Genomic DNA, 23,346 nt, shown 5'->3' with positions numbered 1-23,346 from the left:
AAGGATGACAGGCTGAATCAACCCACCTGGTGGACAAATACACCCATGGTCTTGTTGGGGTCAATTTTTGAAATGTGCACCCATTGGTCAGACGGCTGCTGAAACCCACCCACAATTGTCACTTGGCTCCACCCACCATTGAACCCTGACGTCATCATATGGCCGTCATCATATGGCCGCCATCCTGTTTTTCTGATGGGCCTAATATATCAGGTCTTTAGGCCTCTGCTGATTTTACACTGCCTGGGTTTGTTGTGTCAGATTTCCATTTGCTTTGTTTGGGTCGAGAGTTGACTGGATAGGAGGTGTCCAAGTGTTACCGGACACTGCTGTCCATCAGACCGTCATTGATGAACCAAATCATGAAGACCCTCGGAGATGAATTGTATAATACTTGAGAAGACGAAAAATATATATTTTGTGTCGCAGGTTGTGACCACAGCACGGCCATTCTTGTGATCCAGTGTCATGCAAGAACTTGTATAAAACAGATGTAATTCAAGGTAGACATCATTGTACTTTTACAAGAATTCCAAAGAGATGAGTCGATGAACAAATCAACAAAGCATTTGGGAATTGAACCTATCCCAGCACCATGAGCCAAGCGCTCAGATGGGAATGCCAAACATACCGATGACGGATTGCCTGGAGATCAATGGCTCAATAAATACAATCAGATAAACTCCACGTTTTGGGGGGAGAAGTTCAGCCAGAATAAACGCTCAGCATGTGATCCTTTTCTTTGAAACGATGCGAAGCATGCTCCATTGTTTTATCATCAAATCCGATCGAAGATTGGCAAAGGAAAAGGTAATTAAGCAGACGAGGAAGATTCTGGAGCAATAACTTTGACAATCACGGAGACGAGACGAGAAAACGTCATCAAATCAGATCGATAGATCATCGAGACTTTAAAATTGCAGTTAAAGCGAATAAAAAAAACCACCTTTAGAGGCCATTTTTCCCCGCAAGCGGGGGTTGGCCTTTTTCGGGAACCGTGGTTGTTGTTGTTTTTCGGTCCCCTTTTTGAAGCAATGTTTTACGGCCGGATGCCCTTACTGACGCCAACCCTTTTTGCCGCCTTTAACGACAAGCAGGGAATTACCAGTGAACTGGTACTCAATTTGCCGACCTCGGAAGGATGACAGGCTGAGTCAACCCCCCTGGCGTTAATTCAGCGATCGACCGGGATTCGAACCCAGGATCCTAGGATCCTAAGCTGGCACCCTAGCCGCTAGCCCAACACCAGGGTTAAACCTGACCAACACCAGAGTTAAAGCGAATGAATGAATGAATGAATGAATGAATGAATGAATCAGTTCGTATAACCAAGTGTCTCATCATTTTGATGCCGATGGCGTGTTTGCGATGCGCTCATCATGTTTTGAGTAAAACAAACAAGAAAACAAATCTATTGGGTTTACAACCATTTACTTCCTCATTGAGAAAGATTGTTTACAGAGTTACCCATCATGTTAAAATGTACAGAGCTTGGTTGGTCTTTAAGAACTTCTTCCCTTCAGTAACACAGGGGAGTTGAATTGGGAGTGTGTGGGGATAAGGCTGGGTATACCACCCACCAGCACGCCCAATATGCCAAGGCCTTTGCTTCGAGAGGAAGGAAGTTGGAGCAAAAGATAAACCAGATAAGAAGTCAAATCTGGAGAGAACGCGACAGAAAGGGGGTGGCAGGACGGAGATCCTAGCGATGGTTGGCAGTGCCCAGCTTGCGCTTGCCCACAAACAGGTGTCGTGGTTTCAAGTTGAAGACGTGCCGGTCGGCCTCGCCCTTGCGGCAGTTCCGATTCATGCCCTTCTGGGACGCTTTCATGATGTGCCGCGCCTTCTTGATCATCTATGAGGAATGGGTTTGGCAGGTTTGAATAGTTGCTAAGTTGTCCATTAAACTACAAATGCAAAAGAAGCACCGAAAAGGGAAGTTGCAAACATATTCCTTTGGCCGTTAAGCAAAGTGAAAGTTTTAACATTTCAAGGAAATAAAAACGTTTCACAATTAGATTGCACTAAATTGTTGGAGCATCGGCTCCGAGTCTGGAAGATCTGCGGTTTGAACCTTGGCCGAATCAAAATACGTTAAATATGGTATGTGCTGCTTCCTTGCTTGATGCTCAGTATTTAGAGGACGGAGCATGAACAATCAGCCACAGGTTGGCAGCCAATGCACAGGCTCGATTGGCATAATGGGCCTCCTCCTGCATTGAAGTTCGCTTTCAGGGAACTTGTATTTATTGATGCGATTCTAAATAAAGACGATGTGAACCAATGAGCCAATCATAGGAGAGCAATGTGATCTTCAAACAGGAAATAAATTCCGAATTCAAATGAGTAAAAAGAGAGAAAACCCAGTGAAGGTCATTATCCACCTGCTCATCCCGCATGCCGGAGCGATCTCGGGGAGTACAAGACGAGCTGCGTGCTCGCGACGTGGTGACCACTGACCCTTCCCTCTTACGCTTCCGAGTGATACTGCGAGCCCGTTGTGCATAGTGGGTCTGGAAGGAGAACAAAAATACATTCACATAAGACTCATTAATACGATATTGCATTTCATAACTATAATAATAAATTATTCATGACTCCGTCTACCTCTATCTCTTTCTACAATCACGATTTGTACACAAAAACCAAGTGGGCTGCTACGGAAAGGACAGCACCAAAGACTCACATCATCTTTGTTGGACATGTCCAACCCCAAAGCAGACATCTCTCTTTCTAAAGTTTTCCTTTCCACCTGCGGGAAACGAGCGAAAAGAGCATTCCACGTGATTGCCAGGAAGATGGCTCGTTATACAGGTTCACATCATGTACGTCTTAATCCTTATGAATGAATGAATGAATGAATGAATGAATGAATGAATGAAAAATGAATGATCGTTTTAAGGCCATTTTCCCCACTAGAGTGGGGGTTAGCCTTGCGGGCCCCATGACAATCATGGTTTCCTTTTTGAGGCAATGTTTTTATGGCCGGATGCCCTTCTTGACGCCAACCCTTAGTCGCCTCTTACGATGCGCAGAGAAACGGTGTACCTATTCTAAACCGGGGTACACACCGGGAAATTATAATCCTTATACCTTATAAAAAATAAATAAGGTTCCTTTAAATAATAATTATAAATATATATTATATTTCCTTATAAAATTTAATTTATAATATTATAATTAATTATAATAATTATATTATTAATTATTATAATTATTATAATTATAATCCTTATAATTTCCTTATAAAAAATAATAAATAAATAATAATTTAAAAATAAATAATAAATAAAATAATAAATAAAAAGGGAATCCTTATACCAGTAATTAATAAATAAATTACATGCACATCAATAAAACGTTTGCATCACCACAAAACAGCACATCCCAAAAGAACACGTACTGATCTGGCAGTTCGTGGCATCCGCGGCTTTTCCACCGTCTTCTTGGAGCGAGACTTGAAGATGCAGAGGCGCTTCTTTTGGCGGATCTTGGCGGCGAGCCTTCGTATCTCCTTCTGCTCTTCGGTGTCACTTTCGTCGCTCTCATAAACTCCCGCCGCCTCCCGTAGTTCTTCCTCTTTCTCCAGGGCCTGCAGTTTCTACTCCCCGCACACGTCAAACCGAGCCACATGAACCAAGATATCACAGTTTAAGTCCCTTTCCTGTCTCAGACAATTACTACAGCAGCTTTCAAAATGGTGTTTACATGCATCATGTCAAAAAGAAACAAACCATCATGATATCCGGATCGATATAATCAGCGACGTTGTGCCCCTCCCAGACCTCCGGTATGACGTCATACTGCTCCTCAGAGTTTTTCAGGTCCCAGTGTTCTAAATGAAGATAAAGGAACCAATCACAATATTGGATAACATCAATGCATTATAGGATCACAGCGGAGGTGTGCCCTCATTATTTAAGCATATAATTTCTGAATAGATAAAAAGGGGCAAAAAGCAATCTGGGAAAAAAGCGGCCTCTCTCCCCCCCCCCCCCCCCCCCCCCCCACGACTCCTGCCAACCACCTCCTCCAACGCATAAACAAGGAAGTCCCCTATGAGGATCATCCTCGTGTCATGACATCATTCATCTCCAAACAAGAAAATAGTTAAACAGTAATCAAGGAATGTATTCTACATGATAAAAATATACAACCCCGAGTGGGTTGACGGTCATCTCTTGAGGTTGTAGTGTAGACCTCAGCTGATTTGGGGAACTCCCCCCACCACCCTCCCACCCTTCTCCCCCTGTATGTTCATCTCGTATGTTCATGCAAGTGCTGCCACATCACGTTTTGCAATCAGACTATCACGAGAGGAAGTTTGAATCCAAACAAGCAACATGAACGCTGTTTGTTTGCCAAACACAGTAACCATACTCACTGCGCATGTCCAGCACGTAATCCTCATTGAGTTCCAACTCAATATCCCGTTCCTGTGCAGAGGTGGACAAGGCAGAGTGAGTTAAGATTGACACATATTATCCATGGGCCAGACCAGATGCGTTACCTGAGGTGGCAAAACCTTAATTGTACTAATTCATTGGTAGGGTCAATATAAGAATAATCACATGTGATAGCAACTCCAAATGAGCAGGTGTCATTTTTTTTCGTCATTTTGTGTTTTCGCATAGTATCACCTTATAACATACAGATAGTGGCCAAAAAAAAATAAAAAATGGAAACACCAATGTAAAATCACAATAGGGGATTGGGCCACCACGTGCAGCCAATATGTCCTGTATGTGCCGCAGCAGATTCCACCAGCATCTGGAATTCTGCAGGAGGGATGCGGCACCATTCTTCCACAAGAAAGTCAATCAACTCACACCTGTTTGATGAAGGTGGAAAATGCTATCTCAGCTATCGTTCGAGAATATCCCATAAATGCTCGATTTGGTTCAGATGAACGTTTTCTCATGTCTTCTCATGACTTCTTCTCATGACTGACATGAAAGTCTTCTCATGACTGAGAAGGCCATGACATATGGATAACATCAGCGTCATACTCAAACAATTGGGAGACCACACATGCTCTGGTGTAGTGGGGGTCGGTCTCCTCTTTCAGCTGTGCAAGCCGAAATTATTGCCAAGCAGACCTGTGCAGCATTTTTATACAATACCCGAAGCATTCTGGGATATTATTTGCTTAATTAACACATAGGCCACACCTGTATGGAAGCCGCTGCTTGGTGTCCCTCATTTACCCAGGCGTTTCCTTTTATTAACCACTACCTGTACATTGTATGGAATTATATGTAAATTATGGCATGTGGAATGGGTCAATTCTCATATTCAAGGTGATTTTAAGTGGAAATGTGGCAATAAAACTCACATTTACAGTGGGTTGATGGACAATAAATCTTAATAGAAAAGTGCAACCAAATGTTTTTTTTTTTTTTTTCAAAGTTTGGGAGAAAATCATATTTGTACTTTGGGTAAAAAATCAATTTATTTTAACATTGCAGTACTTTTGGTTGAGCTCTGCAATTTTTAAAAAGCGTTTCAAGTGTTTAACACGGCTTGCTTATTTAAGTTTAGGCACATTAAATAGTTTTTCCTGTTATCTCTGCCATAACATGTTTACGTGCTATTTCACAACTCTTGAGGGCAATACATACCATTCATCCCAAGGGATGACTCTCCACTTTGCACAGCTAACAACAGGCATTTTAAAGGCCATTTTCCCTGCAAGAGCGGGGGTTAGCCTTGCGGTCCCCATGACAATCTTCTCCATTTTGCCCTATTTTCTGCATCTCTCCTTGTTAACCCCCTTGCCCGCATTTCTTCTTCCACCATCTTTAGCCAAGTCTTTCTCGGTCTTCCACGTCCTCTACTTCCTTCTCCATTCATTTCTATCACTCTTCTCAACCAGTCACTTTCATCCTTCCTCAACACATGACCAAACTATCTCAAACTGTTTCTCTTCACAGCATCCATCACAGGCTCTATTCCCATCATCTTTCGCAATTCATCATTTGGCTTCCTCTCTCTCAACGATACTCCACACATCCACCGAACCATTCGCATTTCCACCCTTTCCAGCCTTCGTTGCTGCTCTACGTTCATTACCCATGTCTCACTCCCATAAATCATAACACTTCTCACACATACAGCATACACCTTTCCCTTCAGCTTCAACGACACTCCTCTCCTCGTCAGCACGCCACTCAGTTCCCGAAACTTCTTCCATGCACATCTCACTCTAGCAATCGTTGCCGAGTCTAATCCACCTTCTCCATTCAGCATGTCTCCTAGGTAACAAAATGTTTTCACACCTTCCAGCTTCATGCCGTCTCCAAGATCCAACTCAACATTTCCTCCATCTGCAGCTCCCTCTGTGCACACCTTACATTTGAATGTAGCTGCCACACTGGTTAATGACCCTCTCAAACCACTACATTTTTGATGAACCCACTCAGCGCACATTGTACATTGAATGGAGTTCACTCCGACACCCTTCCTGCACATAGCACACGGCAACTTCCCAGTTCTTTCCACCTCACCACATGCTTTACCACTTGCCATCACCTTCGTTTTTCCGATATTCACCTTCAGACCTTTTGTCTCCATACATTCCTTCCACTTGTTCATCTTCTCCTGTCCATTCATACTTTCTGCAATCAACACCAGATCATCTGCATACAACAACTCCAACGGTAAACCCTCCTTTACGTTCCGAACCAGCACCTCCATCACAGCTACAAATAGTAGTGGACTTTGTACCGACCCCTGATGCACTCCCACCTTCACCTCAAACTCACCACTGTTCCCGTCCTTCGTCCTTACAGCTGTGCGCACGCTCTTGTACATTGCCATCACTACTCTGATCAACCATTCCTCCACTCCTAACTTCCTCAATGCCCATGTCACTACTTCACGTGGAACCCCATCGAATGCTTTCTCCAGATCAAAAAACCCAAGAAACAACTTCTTCCTCTTCTCCATATACTTCTCCTGCAACTGCCTCACAATAAAAAGTGCGTCTGTCGTTCCTCTTTTTTGCACAGCTAAGAAAAGGTAAAATATCTATCTTGAATATTCACAAAAACTCCTTGTTTAATGTTGCTACTTTGTTTACTTAAGCTCATTATACAACTTCTTAGACTATTGAAAGGTACCATGACCATAATAACTTCACAAAATTAGGGTTGTATTTATCTTTGAATGTGTGAAATAGATTGTAGCCAATTGTTTTTACTTACCATTCATTGGCATAGATAAGGTTAACTCGAATGAATAGGGATGGTGGTGAGAATCCGCTGAATACAATGGGATCCAGGGGTATGTATTGGCTGCCACTGCAGTCGTCAAATGTACCATACTCTTAGCCTAACGTTCCGTGTAGCTGGGGAACTTCTTCTGCGAGAGGAACTCTTCCGTACCACAAAGAGAGGTGGAATCAAGTAAACTGCTGCCATGTGAAAGCTGTCTCTTCGTGCATGTCCTCTGAGCTAATTACCAAGTGGCAATTTGGAAGTGCTGCCTTCAGTGTCGACCTTCTGTACCAAACCCAGAGGGATGTGGATGGACCACAGATGACGACGGAAATCTGACCATTAAGCAGATGTGTGGGCCTCCGACACCAAATGTTGTGTTGGAATTGAGGTCGTCCAAGTGTACACGTTCTTGCAAGTTACCAAAATGCACATGTCTTGCCAATGGACTGGAATAAATGGACATATGTAAACTACAGACGTATTCAAACCAGAAAATAGTAGAGGTAGAGGAAGAATCAGATATTCCAGCTGAATTGGAATCTGATGAAGACGAATGCGATGACGAGTAATGTGAATGGACAGACATCCCAGCTACATAACATGGTTGTTGCCAATAACAACTCTATTTGTAAATTTGATATCATATAAAAAATAAACTGGGAAATGTACCTGTAAACATGTAATTATTTGTTTTCTAAGTGCTCAACATGCAGTGGATTAATAATAATGATGACAACTACGATCAGTAACATGTGGACCAAGGAACATTTGAGGTAAAACAGTTCAGTTTCTTCGAAAAATAAATTAAAATACAAACTCTGATGACGTACATTTATTGGAACTTGGAAGTTATAAATATTTATTCTTAGACAATACACCTTTTGCAAGTTAAACACTCCGCCAACATTGTAAGTTCATCCAAGTGAAACTTTACAGATGTATAAATATGCACTCTTGTGAATAAAGACAGAACAATTAGGTAATTCAGGCAGTAGTTACACACAATTTCTTTCAATTTTTGTCCTTCAAATACTTATACTGTGTGGACTAACAGCTTTTAACATAAAATTTAAATATTTTTTAAAATAATTGGTGACATCAAAGAAATACTTAAGTAACTAGAATGTAAACTCTGTCGGTTTCGATGTTTTCCGATATCGATACATCAGAGGGCTCACTCTGGTATATAATGAATGAATATTATTTTTACGCAAGTTCCAAAAATACGTAATGGACCAATGGTCCATTATTGACACACGGTGATTCATGGTAATTCATCATGCACTCGATATTTATAAATTATGGCAATTTTTTTTCATACGGTAGAGAATTTGGTTGAAAGAGAGAGTAAAAAGTGGTTCAGTTCTCCTTCGTTTATAAATTATCCTGCAAGAATCAAGTAAAGGCAAAGGTCGAAGACAATTAATCGTAGGTGCCAGGTGAGTGCTCGGCAAGATAGTTCAGTAACTATTATAGCTCAGCAAAAAGGTAGCCCAGTGCCCGATATTGGCACACGCAATGACGGCATGGACAGTATCGGTATCGGTAATTGGCACAGGCCCATATCCACATAATCTAATCCGTTTATCTTTACATAATGATGAAAAGTTTTACTTCGTTCCCTGCAACCGTTCTTAAGTTATGGTGGTAACAAAAACCTACTGCGGACGGACTGACAGACAGGCAGCCAGATGGACAAACCAAAAACACAATGACTCTGGCGAGTTCAACAGGGAAGGCATAAAATCGATATTGAATTATTGGTAAAGTCCCAAAAATTATATATACATTATATTTGGCTATGTATAACGCCTTCCATAGGTGGTTTTCACAGAAAAAAAAATACGTAATTTCAAAAACCGATGAATAAACATTTATCATGACAAATTTCATCGTTATAAAACAAACCATGCCGGAGTAATCAATACATTTTACAACCCATCGTAACCCCCTGTGCGAAGCATAGCTGACAAAGCTCAATCTGGTGATACTTAAGACAACGGGAATATACAGTGCATTCAGAAACTATTCAGACCCCTTCACTTTTTTCACATTTTGTTATGTTGCAGCCTTATGCTGAAATCGTTTAAATTCATTTTTCCCCTCATCAATCTACACTCAATACCCCATAATGACAAAGATAAAATAGGATTTTAGAAAGTTTTGCAAATTTATTAAAAATAAAAAACTGGAATATCACATTGACAAAAGTATTCAGACCCTTTGCTATGACACTTGAAATTTAGCTCAGGTGCCTCCCATTTCTCTTGATCATCTTTGAGACGTTTCTACACCTTGATTGTCGTCCACCTGTGGTAAATTCAATTGATTGGACATGATTTGGAAAGGCACACACCTGTCTATATAAGGTCTCACAGCTGACAAAGCATATCAGAGCAAAAACCAAGCCATGAGGTCGAAGGAACTGCCTGCAGAGCTCAGAGACAGGATTGTGTCGAGGCACAGATATGGGGAAGCTGACAAAAAAAATTCTGCTGCATTGAAGGTTCCCAAGAGCACAGTGGCCTCCATAATTCTTAAATGGAAGAAGTTTGGTACAACCAGGACTCTTCGTAGAGGTGGCCGCCCAGCCAAACTGAGCAATCGGGGGAGAAGGGCCTTGGTAAGAGAGGTGACCAAGAACCCGATGGTCACTCTGGCTGACCTCCAGAGATCCTGTGTGGAGATGGGAGAAACTTCCAGAAGGACAACCATCACTGTAACACTCCACCGATCTGGGCTTTATGGCAGAGTGCCCAGACGGAAGCGTCTCCTCAGTGAAAGGCACATGAAAGCCCGCTTGGAGTTTGCAAAAAAGCACCTAAAGGACTCTCAGACTGTGAGAAACAAGATTCTGTGGTCTGATGAACTCAAGATTAAACTGTTTGGCCTCAATTCTAAACGTCATGTCTGGAGGAAACCAGGCACCGCTCATCACCTGCCCAATACCATCCCAACAGTGAAGCCTGGTGGTGGCAGCATCATGCTGTGGGGGTGTTTTTCAGCAGCAGGGACTGGGGGACTGGTCAGGGTTGAGGGAACAATGAACGGAGAAAAGTGCAGAGATATCCCTAATGAAAACCTGAAGCAGAGCGCTCAGGACCTCAGACTGGGCCGAAGGTTCACCTTCCAACAGGACAATGACCCGAAGCACACATCCAAGACAACGCAGGAGTGGCTTAGGGACAACTTTGTGAAGGTCCTTGAGTGGCCCAGCCAGAGCCATGACCTGAACCCAATCGAACATCTCTGGAGAGACCTGAAAATAGCTGTCCGACGGTCCCCATCCAACCTGATAGAGCTCGAGAAGATCTGCAGAGAAGAATGGCAGAAAATCCCCAAATCCAGGTGTGCAAAGCTTGTCGCGTCATACCCAAGAAGACTCGAGGCTGTAATCGCTGCCAAAGGTGCTTCAACTAAGTACTGAGTTAAGGGTCTGAATACTTATGTCAATGTGATATTTCAGTTTTTTCTTTTTAATAAATTCGCAAAACTTTCTAAAATCCTGTTTTCTCTTTGTCATTATGGGGTATTGAGTGTAGATTGATGAGGGAAAAAATGAAATTAAACGATTTCAGCATAAGGCTGCAACATAACAAAATGTGAAAAAAGTGAAGGGGTCTGAATACTTTCTGAATGCACTGTATACTACCACTAATCTACCACTCTGTGATTGCCATCATATCAATTTATCACCTACAGACTCAGATATTTCAAAAAGTCATTATGAGAATGTGCCACCTCAGAAGGTACCAACAAGTGAAATTTGGGGTCATGGCCCATGGTCGAAAAGCCATGACAGATGAAGCCCCATTTGGGTAAGAATTTGCACACGAGACGTGCTGCCACGGAATGAGTCGAAACTCGCACAGAAGCCATTTTGTTTTCGTACAGGCAAGTCATGGTCCCAAATGGCCATTTTGAGGTTTCTGCAGCTTTGGATCGTTAAACTGTTCTACTCTGTCTGTACATCTCAACAGTTATTTTGTGCAATTGATGAGAGGTCATGGCAAAAAAAATCTGCCAATAAGTGATCCCCTCTCCATCCCCTCAAAAAAGAGAATCATGTTTCAGATTCACAAGTGCGAATGGCATCACATCACAATCATGGATCACTGTAAAGCTGATATCATCAAGCTTGCTGGTAATAAAATACCACAAATATTCGAGTGGTTCACTTAACATTGTGGGTATACCAAAAACAAGTACAATTTGTTTCTAGATACGACATCAATGTTGCCAAATAGGGACTGCTGATTCGCTCTTGGTGGTCATGTGCTGCAGACCATTGTCAAAGAGTCCAATGCTATGAACGACGTCCACTCATTGCTCTCTTCTCTCCTTTATCCTAGTTTCCCACTTTCACCATCCCAATAGAAATATACCTCCTGCACCCAACCGCCCAACCAATGCCAAATCTAAATGTCACACATTGTGTATGTTATGGGATTTGCATCCAAGTGCAAATCAGCCAACTCATACCAGCTTTCTCCGTGGCACATTGGTGTCCATTGCGTTATTCTTCTTAATAACACCTTCAGGGATGAATGGAATGCGAACCTGGAAGAAAAGGCGGTGGGGAGAGGAAGGGGGGAGGGGGAAGGGGAGATAATGCATTTAGCAAACTTCTGGAAGGAGACAGATCACAGCACAGACTACGTGGGAGATAACAATGGTAATCAAACCTTAATGGTGTAAATTGACAATTACCGTATTGTCACGGCGTGCAGGGATGGCGAGATGGAGCCTGTTCAGTACATCATCCACTTTACGCCCTCTCATCTTCGACTCTACGCGGAACGTGAGCAGCCTATCACAAGCCTGTGAAAGAGGTAAAAATACTAGGTGAATGGTCAGGACAAAGGGGATTGTTTATGTTTATTTCTAGGGGAGCTTTCTCATGAATGTAACAAATATACAACTGGAGGATTGCAAAGAAGCTCTATTTCCAGGTTACTGTGCAACAAATTGAACCAAATTGTTATCTCGTTAAATCCAAACCTTTTAGTTTATTGTTCAGCAAGAGGAAGAAGACTCACTTGTATACCAAAGGCATGACATGATAGCACAGGGGCAATGTAGTCCCTCACCTTCGAACTGTCTCGTCTGGGTTCAGTTTCTGATCGTACTATAAACTGCCACCCTTATGCTTCCTTCACAATGAGTGCGTTGCATCAATGCGTGTGCATCAGTGACTCGGCAGCTTGGTGTTGGCTTAACGATTAAGGTGGATAGCTTGAGATCTTAGGGTCCTGAGTTTGAGACCTTGTCATGCCGTTGAATGAACACCAGGTGGGTTGACTCAGCCTGTCATCCTTCAGAGGTCAGTAAAATGAGTACCAGCTTACTGGAACCAGGGGGCATTGCATCAGCGGCATAGGCACGCCCCCAAAAATGATGCAGCCAGGTAGCCACAGGCTGTATACGAAGCAACACAACCACCAGTGACTCTGCCATCTTTCGAATGGGACGTGAAAATGGTCGACTTTATACAACAACTTTATACAACCTTTTAATTTGCAGACATAGGCTTGCGGGGATAAAGGCTAACCACGCAATGCAGGTGTTCATCCTCAAATTGTACGAGCTGCTTTTAATCGGAGTTTGTGGATATTGCATTCACCTTCAACTTCAATGTCACCGTCCGGTAGAATACAACAACAACAAGGCATTTTAAGGCCATTTTCCCTGCGAGAACGTGGGGTAGCCTTGCGGTCCACATGACAATCTTCTCCATCTTGCCCTATTTTCTACATCTCCCCTTGTTAACCCCCTTGCCCTCATTTCTTCTTCCACCATCTTTAGCCAAGTCTTTCTCGGTCTTCCCCGTCCTCCACTTCCTTCTACATTCATTTCCATCACTCTTCTCAACCAGTCACTTTCATCCTTCCTCAACGCATGACCAAACCATCTCAACCTGTTTCTCTTCACAGCATCCATCACAGGCTCTATTCCCATCACCTTTCACAATTCATCATTTGTCTTCCTCTCTCTCAACGATACTCTGCACATCCCCCGAACCATCCGCATTTCCACCCTTTCCAGCCTTCGTTGCTGCTCTACATTCATGACCCATGTCTCGCTCCCATAAATCATAACACTTCTCACACATGCAGCATACACCTTTCCCTTAAGCTTCAACGACACTCCCCTCCTCGTCAGCACGCCATTCAGTTCCCGAAACTTCTTCCATGCACATCTCACTCTCGCAAGAGTCTGATCCACCTTCTCCATTCAGCATGTCTCCGAGGTAGCAAAATGTTTTCACACCTTCCAGCTTCATGCCGTCTCCAAGATCCAACTCAACATTTCCTCCATCTGCAGCTCCCTCTGTGCACACCTTACATTTGGATGTAGCTGCCACACTGGTTAATGACCCTCTCAGACCGCTACATTTTTGATGAACCCACTCAGCGCACATTGTACATTGAATGGAGTTCACTCCGACACCCTTCCTGCACACAGCACATGGCCACTTCCCAGTTCTTTCCATCTCACTACATGCTTTACCACTTGCCATCACCGTCATTTTTCCAATATTCACCTTCAGACCTTTTGTCTCCATACATTCCTTCCACTTGCTCATTTTCTCCTTCAGTCCACCCAGACTCTCCCCAATCAACACCATATCATCTGCATGCAACAACTCCCACGGTAAACCCTCCTTTACGTTCCGAGCCAGCACCTCCATCACAGCTACAAATATTAGTGGACTTGGTACCGACCTGTGATGGACTCCCACCTTCACCTCAAACTCACCACTGTTCCCGTCCTTCATCCTTACAGCTGTGCGCACTCTTTTGTACATTGCCATCATTACTCTGATCAACCATTCCTCCAGTCCTAACTTCCTCAATGCCCATGTCACTACTTCGCGTGGAACCCCATCGAATGCTTTCTCCAGATCAACAAACCCAAGAAACAACTTCCTCCTCTTCTCCATGTACTTCTCCTGCAACTGCCTTACAATGAAAAGCGCATCTGTCGTTCCTCTTCCTGGCATAAATCCAAACTGCATTTCCTCAATCTTCACTTTCTTCCTTATCCTCCTCTCCAACACCCTTTATTCCATGCTCCAATAACTTTACTTTACAATACTGCATATTTATTTGAATGCTTTTCATGTGAACTATGAAAATTGCCTTGGATAGAAATCAAACCACACATACCTCTGTTTTGACTTTCATAACACCCTCCTCGGTAAGCGTACTCGTCTCCACCACTGGAATTCCCTCAATCTGAAATGCCTCCAGCAGTTTCTGGGACACACACAGTCTGATTTTCATCTACACTGCATACTCCCAGGGAAATGCATCCCAGACAGCATGGCAGGGGAAAAAAAATTAAACGCTACTATCAAAAGTACTCGACTGAAAGAAATGTACAAGTAACAAAGGTAGACCCTGCTAACCTTCTCATCCTCAGGTAGGTCTGCAATGCGAGTTACATCGCACTTGTTCGCCACGATGACAAGAGGCTGTGGGGAGGAAAACAAAGAGGGGAAGGAGTTAATGATAATGCACGCGCGTAATGCACAACGATAAATACTGTTAACACATTTAAAAGAGAAAAAATGTGCGGTTGCAGTAAAATCATGGAAACCTCAGCTCATCACATACTGTCTGGAGTTGTTCGCCACTTGCCTTGTTTGCAAAGAGAGGACGGATGTTTGAGAAGAGCTCGCACTGCTGCTGCAGCGTACGTCCACACTGCTCCGAAATGTCCAGCGTGAAAAGCACCGCGGCATGGAGGTGGGCCAGCGCAGTCACCGCCTGCATTTCGATCGTATTTCGATCTTCCAGGGGCTGGTCCAGGATGCCAGGCGTGTCCACCACCTGAAAAACACCGGAAGTTGAAATCTCCAGAATTTCCTTTCATTCTCCATTTTCTATACACTAGGGCATTGCCCGTACGTGGGTGCCCGTTCCTTGCCAATGCCCGTACTATATATATATCTAAAATTATATCCCCCCCCCCCCTCTATTTACATGAAATGGTTTGGTCCATTCGCAACGACCACAGAACCCCCCCCTCTATTTACATGCAATGGTTTGGTCCAAAGCGAACGGTTTGGTCCATTCGATGTGATTCGATGATTCGATGTGAATGGTTTGGTCCATTCGCAACGACCACAGAACCCCCCCCCTCTATTTACATGAATGGTTTGGTCCATTCGCAAAGCCAAAGCGAACGACCACAGAACCCCCCCCCTCTATTTACATGAATGGTTTGGTCCATTCGCAAAGCCAAAGCGAACGACCACAGAACCCCCCCCCCCCCCTCTATTTACATGAATGGTTTGGTCCATTCGCAACGGCAAAGCGAACGGCGAACGGCTAAATCGCCATAGCTCGGTAAGTACTTGTCCGATTAATTTCAAACCTTGAAAAGGCACATCCTCGGGTCCCCAGCAATATACCTGGCAAGTTTCAAGTATATCGGACCGGTAGTTGTCGAGAAACAGCGGTCACAGACAAACGTACAGACGTACAGACGTACAAACGTACAAACGTACAGAGATTACTGGAATTATAGATAGATAGCAATGGAACAATGAACCCTCACAGTGTGAAAAACGTACAGAGTAAAAGACATGCCACATATTAAAGATTGGATATATGTACTCTCCCAGGTAAAAAATAAAGTGTGCATGCGCCTCTGATGTCCCACCTGCCAGCGCAGGTACTTGTAGTCCATGTGACCAACAAAGAGGGACTTGGTTGTGAAAGCGTATGGCTGGACCTCCACATCAGCACGGGTGACCTACAGACAGACACGAGTAAAGAGTAGGAGCAAGGAAGAGGGGATTACAAAATGAAATTAGAGCATGTGATGGGAGGAGACAAACAGAGGGTGAAGCAAAGCTTTAAATGGTTATGGTCAAGCAGTATCAATCCAAACAAAGTGAAATAACCAGACAACCACACACTGTGCATACCTTGTTGATAAAGCTCGATTTGCCAACATTTGGGTATCCACAGAGCAGTAATGTCCGCGTGTTTGGGTCAATGGATGGCAGACGGGACAAATGCTGCCGAACTGTAGTGACATGTGGATAGAAGAACACAAATATCATTGTGGATAACGAATACTAAATTACTACTAACTACTACTACCCCAAATTGGTCCCACCTTGATGTAGTGTTCGAGTGAAAGTTTTTGGTGCAAGTTTTTTTTTTACAAGACCGGCTGGCCAGGATCGATGGTTTACTGAAGCCACCAGGAATTTGCAATTTATTCAGGGTACTCTTCTTGAAAGACACCATGGGATCATCAACGCCTAAAAGGTAATGCTCCCAGATGAGTTCCGAGCTTCACGTCTATCCAAGGTGCGTTAACCCTTGTGATGCAACACCCTACCTACGAAGCACCAACCGGACAGTTTACAGTTGGGTCGGGAATCAAACCCAGACTAGGCAGCTCAAAGGTAAGTGTGCTAACTCTGCACCATCCTATCAAACCACCTTGCATGCGATATAAAAAAAATTGCACCCATGTCCAAAGGAAGTGGTTCAGTTTCCCATTTTTAATATGAAATAGGCAAAGCCTAGAAATGAACGGAACCCATCAGAATTACCCTTTAGAACTCGATACAATTATACTTTAAAATTACGGTTTAGAACCCCTTAAAATTAATCACGGTGGGTTAGCCGGTTCTTCTTCATTTTTGAAGACGGAAAGACAGCCAAATATCGAAGTGGCTTCACCACTTAAAAATAAATAACACCTGAAAACCATCTTCGGTGGTGGAGGTAAAAACAGGCTGGACCCTCAGTATAGCACAACATCACAATGCCAAAGGGTGGTACATTCTGGGTACAAAATATAATGGCAATGGCCAAAGGATATCAGTAATTGTGTTTTTTTTCCTGTTTCGATGTACTGTAAAGTCACAAAAATCAAAAGGAATGGTACGAATCTTTGGGGATGCTCATGACGGAAATGCATGAGCCATTCCACAGCCAATCAATGAAATCTTTCTGGTTAAGGTTGGGTATGCTCGTTCAGAAACAATTTACACACGACAAAGATGCACCAGTTTGATGCCGAATATGGAATATGGTGACACAGACGATGTGAGGTGACAGTGTGATAGTTACGAGAATGCAATGTTGTAGCTGAAATTAGACGTGGACCTTTTTGAATAACAAAGCTTTTATACAACCCTCGCCATGCCGCACAATCCTCGCCATGCCGCGCAACCCTCACCACCCTTCATGGCTATCCTTCGCCCCACGCAACTCCTGCCATCCCACGCAACCCTCGTCACGCCGCACAACCGTCGTCACGTCGCGCAACACTCGTCACGCCGCGCAACCCTCGCCAGGCCGCGCAACCCTCGCCAGGCAGCGCAACCCTCGCCATGCCGCGCAATCCTCGCCAGGCCGCGCAACCCTTGCCAGGCCGCGCAACCCTTGCCAGGCCGCGCAACCCTCGCCAGGCCGTGCAACCCTCGCCAGGCCGCGCAACCCTCGCCAGGCCACGCAACCCTCGCCAGGCCGCGCAACCCTCTCCACAATAAAAATAAAGAATAATGGAGAACAAAAAATGGAAACCATAAAAACAATGGAGGCCCATACTCTTGGCAGAGTTTTGTGGCTGTTCACGACCAGTCAAGAACCACACCGGGACAGATCGCCACTCCATCGCAGGTGCACTAAATAGAATAAATTCCTTTTGGATGGATTGGATGTTGTCTTTGGCCATAAATTTCCGAATCAGTCACAGTACCGTACCACCCACTGTTTTCAGAGTTTCTGCCATCTTGATTTTCTGAAGTTGCAATTCCAAAAGACCACAACCAAATACAGAAACGTACATTGCTACTGCAGGTAGAATACTTATCGAGTACAGTGTGCATTCAGATTTCAGTCTGTAATAATTATCAGTGGGTCTAACCCCCCAAAAAGTAACCTAAGTGAAGTACTGTGGCCATTACCTTGGAATAGTAACAAACTTGTCCCAAGAGCATACTGTAGGGGTCCTGATCCTCGAAGAGGTATCCCCAAACGCAAAGCATCCCATTAAAAGAGTCACTAAACATGTCCTGCATCCAACAAACAGTTTGATGGCCAACTAATTGGTATCATACAGAGTGACCTGGGTGCCTGCACACCTTGCTCCAGGTACTCGAGGCTTTGAGCCTGTCTTTTGATGATGGTACACATACGGCCCAGGGCTGCTCGCTTCAACTGCTTGCAACGGTACATCGAGTCCGCAAACTTCAACAGCCTGACATAGTCTTTAGATACACTGGAAAAGTGGAAGGAAGGAAGATGTGAAAAGCAGATTGACAGGTAAGGATCAAGGGTAAAAATGTGCGGTTTGCTTCGCTATCCCCACATACACAGGTCTCACAAATAAATGGGCTTTTGATTAAAAGTAGAGAAGCAAAAATAAGCACCAATACATGTGTTGATCACACGTACTTGTCAATAAGGTTCTTCGCGATGTTGATCTGGCCCAGAGCCAACTTGTAATGGTCTTTATCATAAAGAACGTTCATGAGGTCTGCGTAGAATGGGTGAACGTCCTGCATAAAGAGAAGCAACACGATTACAATTTGAGAGCAGCGAAACATATTAGGTTAGGAAGTGAAGGCGCCCTGGTTTGATCCTTGCCGGTGAAGGCCAGTGCCGATCTGTGTCAGCAGACAGGTGTAAACATAGGGGCAATACTCTCACCTGGTAGAATAAACAGTATACTGCACTGACTAAAGGTATTTTAAACCAATTTCAATGGTTGCAAGAAGACAGGGCAGCATGTAGAATCATACTAACATAATCATAAGACTTTAAACAAACAAACAAAAAATACCTATTTTGGGGGGGTCAAACCTGGATCCACTTTGACCATGGTAAACCCCCTTAGACCTCGATTTTTTTTAATGCTGTGAACAAACTTTAGTCACAACACAACAAATATAATTTGTGCCAAGTTTGGTCACAATCCCTTCAGCGGTTTCGGAGAAGTTGCAAATGTTTATGGACAGACTGACGGATTGACGACGCGCCATCACATAAGCTCCCAGGAACTATGTTCCAGGTGAGCTAATAATGGATGAAACCAACAGGACGTTGATTGATGTAAGCTAACTCCTGTTGGAACAAGCAGAAGCTGACGTTTCAGGTGTTAACCCTTTGTCAGACCAAAAGAGGGGTTTTAACGCCGCAAGCTCCAAAACTATTTTGCTCCAACGAAGGGTCAACTCTTCGTCACAACGAAGGGTCACAACGTCCTGGTCAACGAAGGGTCACAAAACTCTGCCAAGAGTATGGGCCTCCATTGTTTTTATAATTTCCATTTTTTGTTCTCCATTATTTTAATTTTTATTGTGGAGAGGTGTGAAAACATTTTGCTACCTCGGAGACATGCTGAATGGAGAAGGTGGATCAGACTCGGCAACGGTTGCTAGAGTGAGATGTGCATGGAAGAAGAGTGGCGTGCTGACGAGGAGGGGAGTGTCGTTGAAGCTGAAGGGAAAGGTGTATGCTGCATGTGTGAGAAGTGTTATGATTTATGGGAGCGAGACATCGGTAATGAACGTAGAGCAGCAACTAAGGTTGGAAAGGGTGGAAAGGGTGGAAATGCGAATGGTTCGACGGATGTGCGGAGTATCGTTGAGAGAGAGGAAGCCAAATGATGAATTGCGAAAGATGATGGGAATAGAGCCTGTGATTGATGCTGTGAAGAGGAACAGGTTGAGATGGTTTGGTCATGTGTTGAGGAAGGATGAAAGTGACTGGTTGAGAAGAGTGATGGAAATGAATGTAGAAGGAAGTAGAGGACGGGGAAGACCGAGAAAGACTTGGCTAAAGATGGTCGAAGAAGAAATGCGGGTAAGGGGGTTAACAAGGAGAAAAAAAGAGAGGGGGGGAAAAAAAAGATAAAAAAAAAGGGGGGGTTAACAAGGAGAGATGCAGAATATAGGGCAAAATGGAGAAGATTGTCATGGGGACCGCAAGGCTAACCCCCGCTCTAGCAGGGAAAATGGCCTTTTAAAATGCATGTTGTGTGTTGAAGGGTCAACACCCGAAAAGTCAGCTTCTCCTCGCTTCCCATGATGGTTAGCAGCTTAATCAACATCTTGTTAATTTCATCCATTTTTCACAATCTTCGACAATGCACATCCAGCTTCGTCTCAAAATTGATAAACAAGTAAATAAACAGTTATTCCTGTTGTAACTTTTGTTGGAGCTGGTCACATTTCACGCCTGGAGGGGAGCCATGAACTCAGACATTTAAACATACGTCATACATCAAATCCAAGACCGATAGATGAGGCAGCATTGTCGAACTCAGACCAATAGTTGGGAATACTGGTGGAGAGGAACCAGAGGAAGGGACCGGCGAGGGAGAGTGATGTACGAAAAAGGGCGAAGACAAGGAAGAAAAAGTGGTACGAACAAACTCACGTCCATTTTGGGGAAGTCGGAGATAATGTGGGAGAGGCGATCATGGTAGTTCTGTTGAGTGTACTTGACCTTTCGCATGTAGAACTGCCTGATGCGGGCAATCCGATAATGTCGATGTACCACCGTGGGGGTTTTGCGCTGCGTCTTGGATAAAGTGAGGTCGACAAAATCCTTCGTGGACAGAGGGACACAACCCGTCAATTCAATACTTTCTGCCATCGGTGGTAAACTTCATGCGTAATTTACACAAAACTCCCACACTCCCACAAACTCCCACACTCCCTTCAATCCCTCTCCTCCCTCCAGGTCTTTAAAACAGCTGTTCACCACCATCTCTTATCTTCCCCCATCCATAACCTTGATCTTTTCTACCCCCACTAATTCACCCCAGATCCACCTTGTTTGAAATTCCAACTTATTTCCTGGAAATCCTGGCAGTGTCCATATGTTTATACCTCTCCCACCCCCCCCCCTTCACATGCCTCCCCCCCTTCACATGCCTCCCCCCCTTCACATGCCTCCCCCCCAAAGCCCTCTCCCTCCCACAGATCTCTCGATGTCTCCATGTCTCTCGGTCCCTGCTCTCAAATGTTGTGTTTGTCCTTCCCCCTCTCTCCCCATCTTGTCTACCGTTCCCGATGTTATTTGTTTTATGTGTCTGTTGTTTGTGTCTGTTTATGTGTCTGTTTGTCTTTCTGTGTGATTAATGTTCGCTCTTTCACGAGCCTCGATCTTGTATACAAAAAACAAAAAAAAAAAAAAAAAAAAACAGTATTAAAGAGTGCAATTAAAAATATAAATAAATAGGATACTCGGTCTTATTGGAAAAAATATTGTAATCGGCTCCGTCCGTCTCGTCTATCCGTTATGCTATCTCCTCTGAAACGGTTGTGCAGAAATTTACCAAACTCGGAAGTATGATCACCACATGGCACAAACGTGCAAGAGCAGTATTATTGTTGGCCCCGCCCCTTACGGTGAGGTCAAAAGGTCGACTACCAAAAAATACAATTTCCCTCCCTCCTGCGCAAAAATACAAAAGAAAATACAATACTCTCCCTCCAATATTCCTCAATCCTGTGGATCATTTTAAACCATTTTTTGATGAAACTTTGGACATGCAATCAGCATTGGGGGACGCATGAAATATGCAACGATTTTTTGGATTTGACCCCCGGTTCATGCCTAACGAAGTTAGGACTTGGGGTAACAGGGGTCAAAACGAGAAATTACATTTTAACTCAAAATTTGATATTGTGTCATTCCTGGTGCAACGTTTTGCCATCTTTCAACTTTGCTTTAGGTGGGAACATGGAATTTGTGATACCGCGTCATCGACTTAATTATAGTTTATTTTTATTTTTAACATGTGTACAGTATCTATGGATTTGAACCTGGGTTGATCATCATCGATCCTGCATTGGGATCTCTGCACCTGCTCGCTTTGCAATGTTACAACCCTCATCCTACAGATCACATATAAAGATTAGCTATAAAGGTATAAAGATCTTCAACTCCAGGTAGTGAAGTGATACTTGGAATCACCACCTGATATATCTGCTTCCATGTATCACATCCAGATGTCACTATGGACCCTCTCCCTCCGATATTCCTCACATTGGGAAAATTTAAATTATTTTCATCCACATGCTCAATATTCCTCAAATGTGCTCGTGCTCGAATTGGAGGATTATTGAAACTTTGTTTCGTGTTCTCATAACGTCACGCTTGGATTACTGTAACTCGCCCATTCCTGGCTTACTTGCCTCTTCTCTCGTGCCCTTATCCAGAACATGGCAGTCAGGCTTGTACTATACAGTTCATAAGTTTCATCACTTCACTCCAATCCTCAATGCACTTCACCGTCTCCGTGAATGTACGTTAATATAACGATGTTTTAAATAATGCTGGTCACCTTTACCAGGTTAACCTGCCGACATTTCGAACCCACTCACACCTTGTACCCCTTAAAGTTAAAGAATAAGATGGACATGTAGGCCGTGGAAAAAAGGCAACCGAGGAATACGATTATAATTAAGGCCTTAATGACGGGATGAATAGCTCCGTTTGTGGACACAATACAGTCCGTCAGTTCAAATACCTATTGGAACCGAGGACACTAACCTTGGCCGATGGCACGACCATAATCTTCTTAAAATTGTATAGCGCCATGGTCGACACGCTGGGCACACGTGCACCGGTCTGACGTCACTTCCTGCTCCAACGAAACTTCCGCCGTTGCCGTTGGGGCTTGGGGGGCGCTTGTTGTCGAACGTCCACTTTTTATGAGTTTAAAGAGCTGCAAGGCTCTATATACGCCACACTTCCGCAGAAACCGACAAGTTCAGGCAGACTTTATATATTTTGACCTGTTCGTTTAACTTTAATATATATATATATATATATATATATATATAAAATAAAGGTGTTCGAGATATTCGGGAACCTTCCACCGCTAGCTGGAGAGGGTGACAGCACGAGTTCAGATTGTAATGGTATTCCCACGGAGGTATATAATAAACTGGAGAGCCAATGACGGCTGTCGGCTGAAGCTAGCGGAAGTTGCTTGGCGGCCATATTGGGAAGCCGATTGTGACATTCGTCCACATCCATCAGGGCAAGTAATACAATTAGTCTAGTAGGAAGACTAGGTCCCCCTGCACCCCCCGGAGATATACTTCTAATCAGTGTTTCTAGATTGGAAAAAATGT

At 43.8% G+C, this 23,346-nt stretch overlaps 1 protein-coding gene across 1 annotated transcript; it reads right to left on the bottom strand.

Moving 5' to 3' along the window:
* Positions 1–478: 478 nt before the first annotated feature.
* GTPBP4 (GTP binding protein 4) lies at positions 479–22,875 on the bottom strand. The gene is made up of 17 exons (XM_068122744.2): positions 22,760–22,875; positions 20,636–20,806; positions 18,650–18,753; positions 18,337–18,473; positions 16,159–16,259; positions 15,891–15,983; positions 14,864–15,055; positions 14,632–14,697; positions 14,390–14,479; positions 11,931–12,041; positions 11,703–11,780; positions 4,385–4,436; positions 3,735–3,835; positions 3,404–3,601; positions 2,687–2,752; positions 2,385–2,513; positions 479–1,855 (listed from the first exon to the last, which is right to left on the bottom strand). The coding sequence occupies exons 1-17, from the start codon at positions 22,805–22,807 to the stop codon at positions 1,703–1,705; spliced, it is 1,890 nt and encodes a 629-aa protein (XP_067978845.1). The 5' UTR covers positions 22,808–22,875; the 3' UTR covers positions 479–1,702.
* Between the last annotated feature and the right edge of the window lie 471 nt (positions 22,876–23,346).

Source organism: Myxine glutinosa, chromosome 7, assembly GCF_964187855.1.
Source record: "Myxine glutinosa chromosome 7, kmMyxGlut1.1, whole genome shotgun sequence".
NCBI lineage: Eukaryota > Metazoa > Chordata > Myxini > Myxiniformes > Myxinidae > Myxine > Myxine glutinosa.
The sequence above is the reverse complement of the archived record's forward strand: the minus strand, read 5'-3'. Positions and strand labels throughout refer to the sequence as shown.

What these genes read in the sequence shown, in the direction of transcription:
- GTPBP4 (XM_068122744.2), bottom strand. Translation starts at nt 22,807, where the DNA reads ATGGCGCTATACAATTTTAAGAAGATTATGGTCGTGCCATCGGCCAAG. An exon ending in TTATGAAAGTCAAAACAGAG is followed by an intron (nt 12,042 to 14,389) that starts GTATGTGTGGTT and finishes CCTCTTTCACAG; the next exon opens with GCTTGTGATAGGCTGCTCAC. An exon ending in CCGGCATGCGGGATGAGCAG is followed by an intron (nt 1,856 to 2,384) that starts GTGGATAATGAC and finishes CATTCCTCATAG; the next exon opens with ATGATCAAGAAGGCGCGGCA.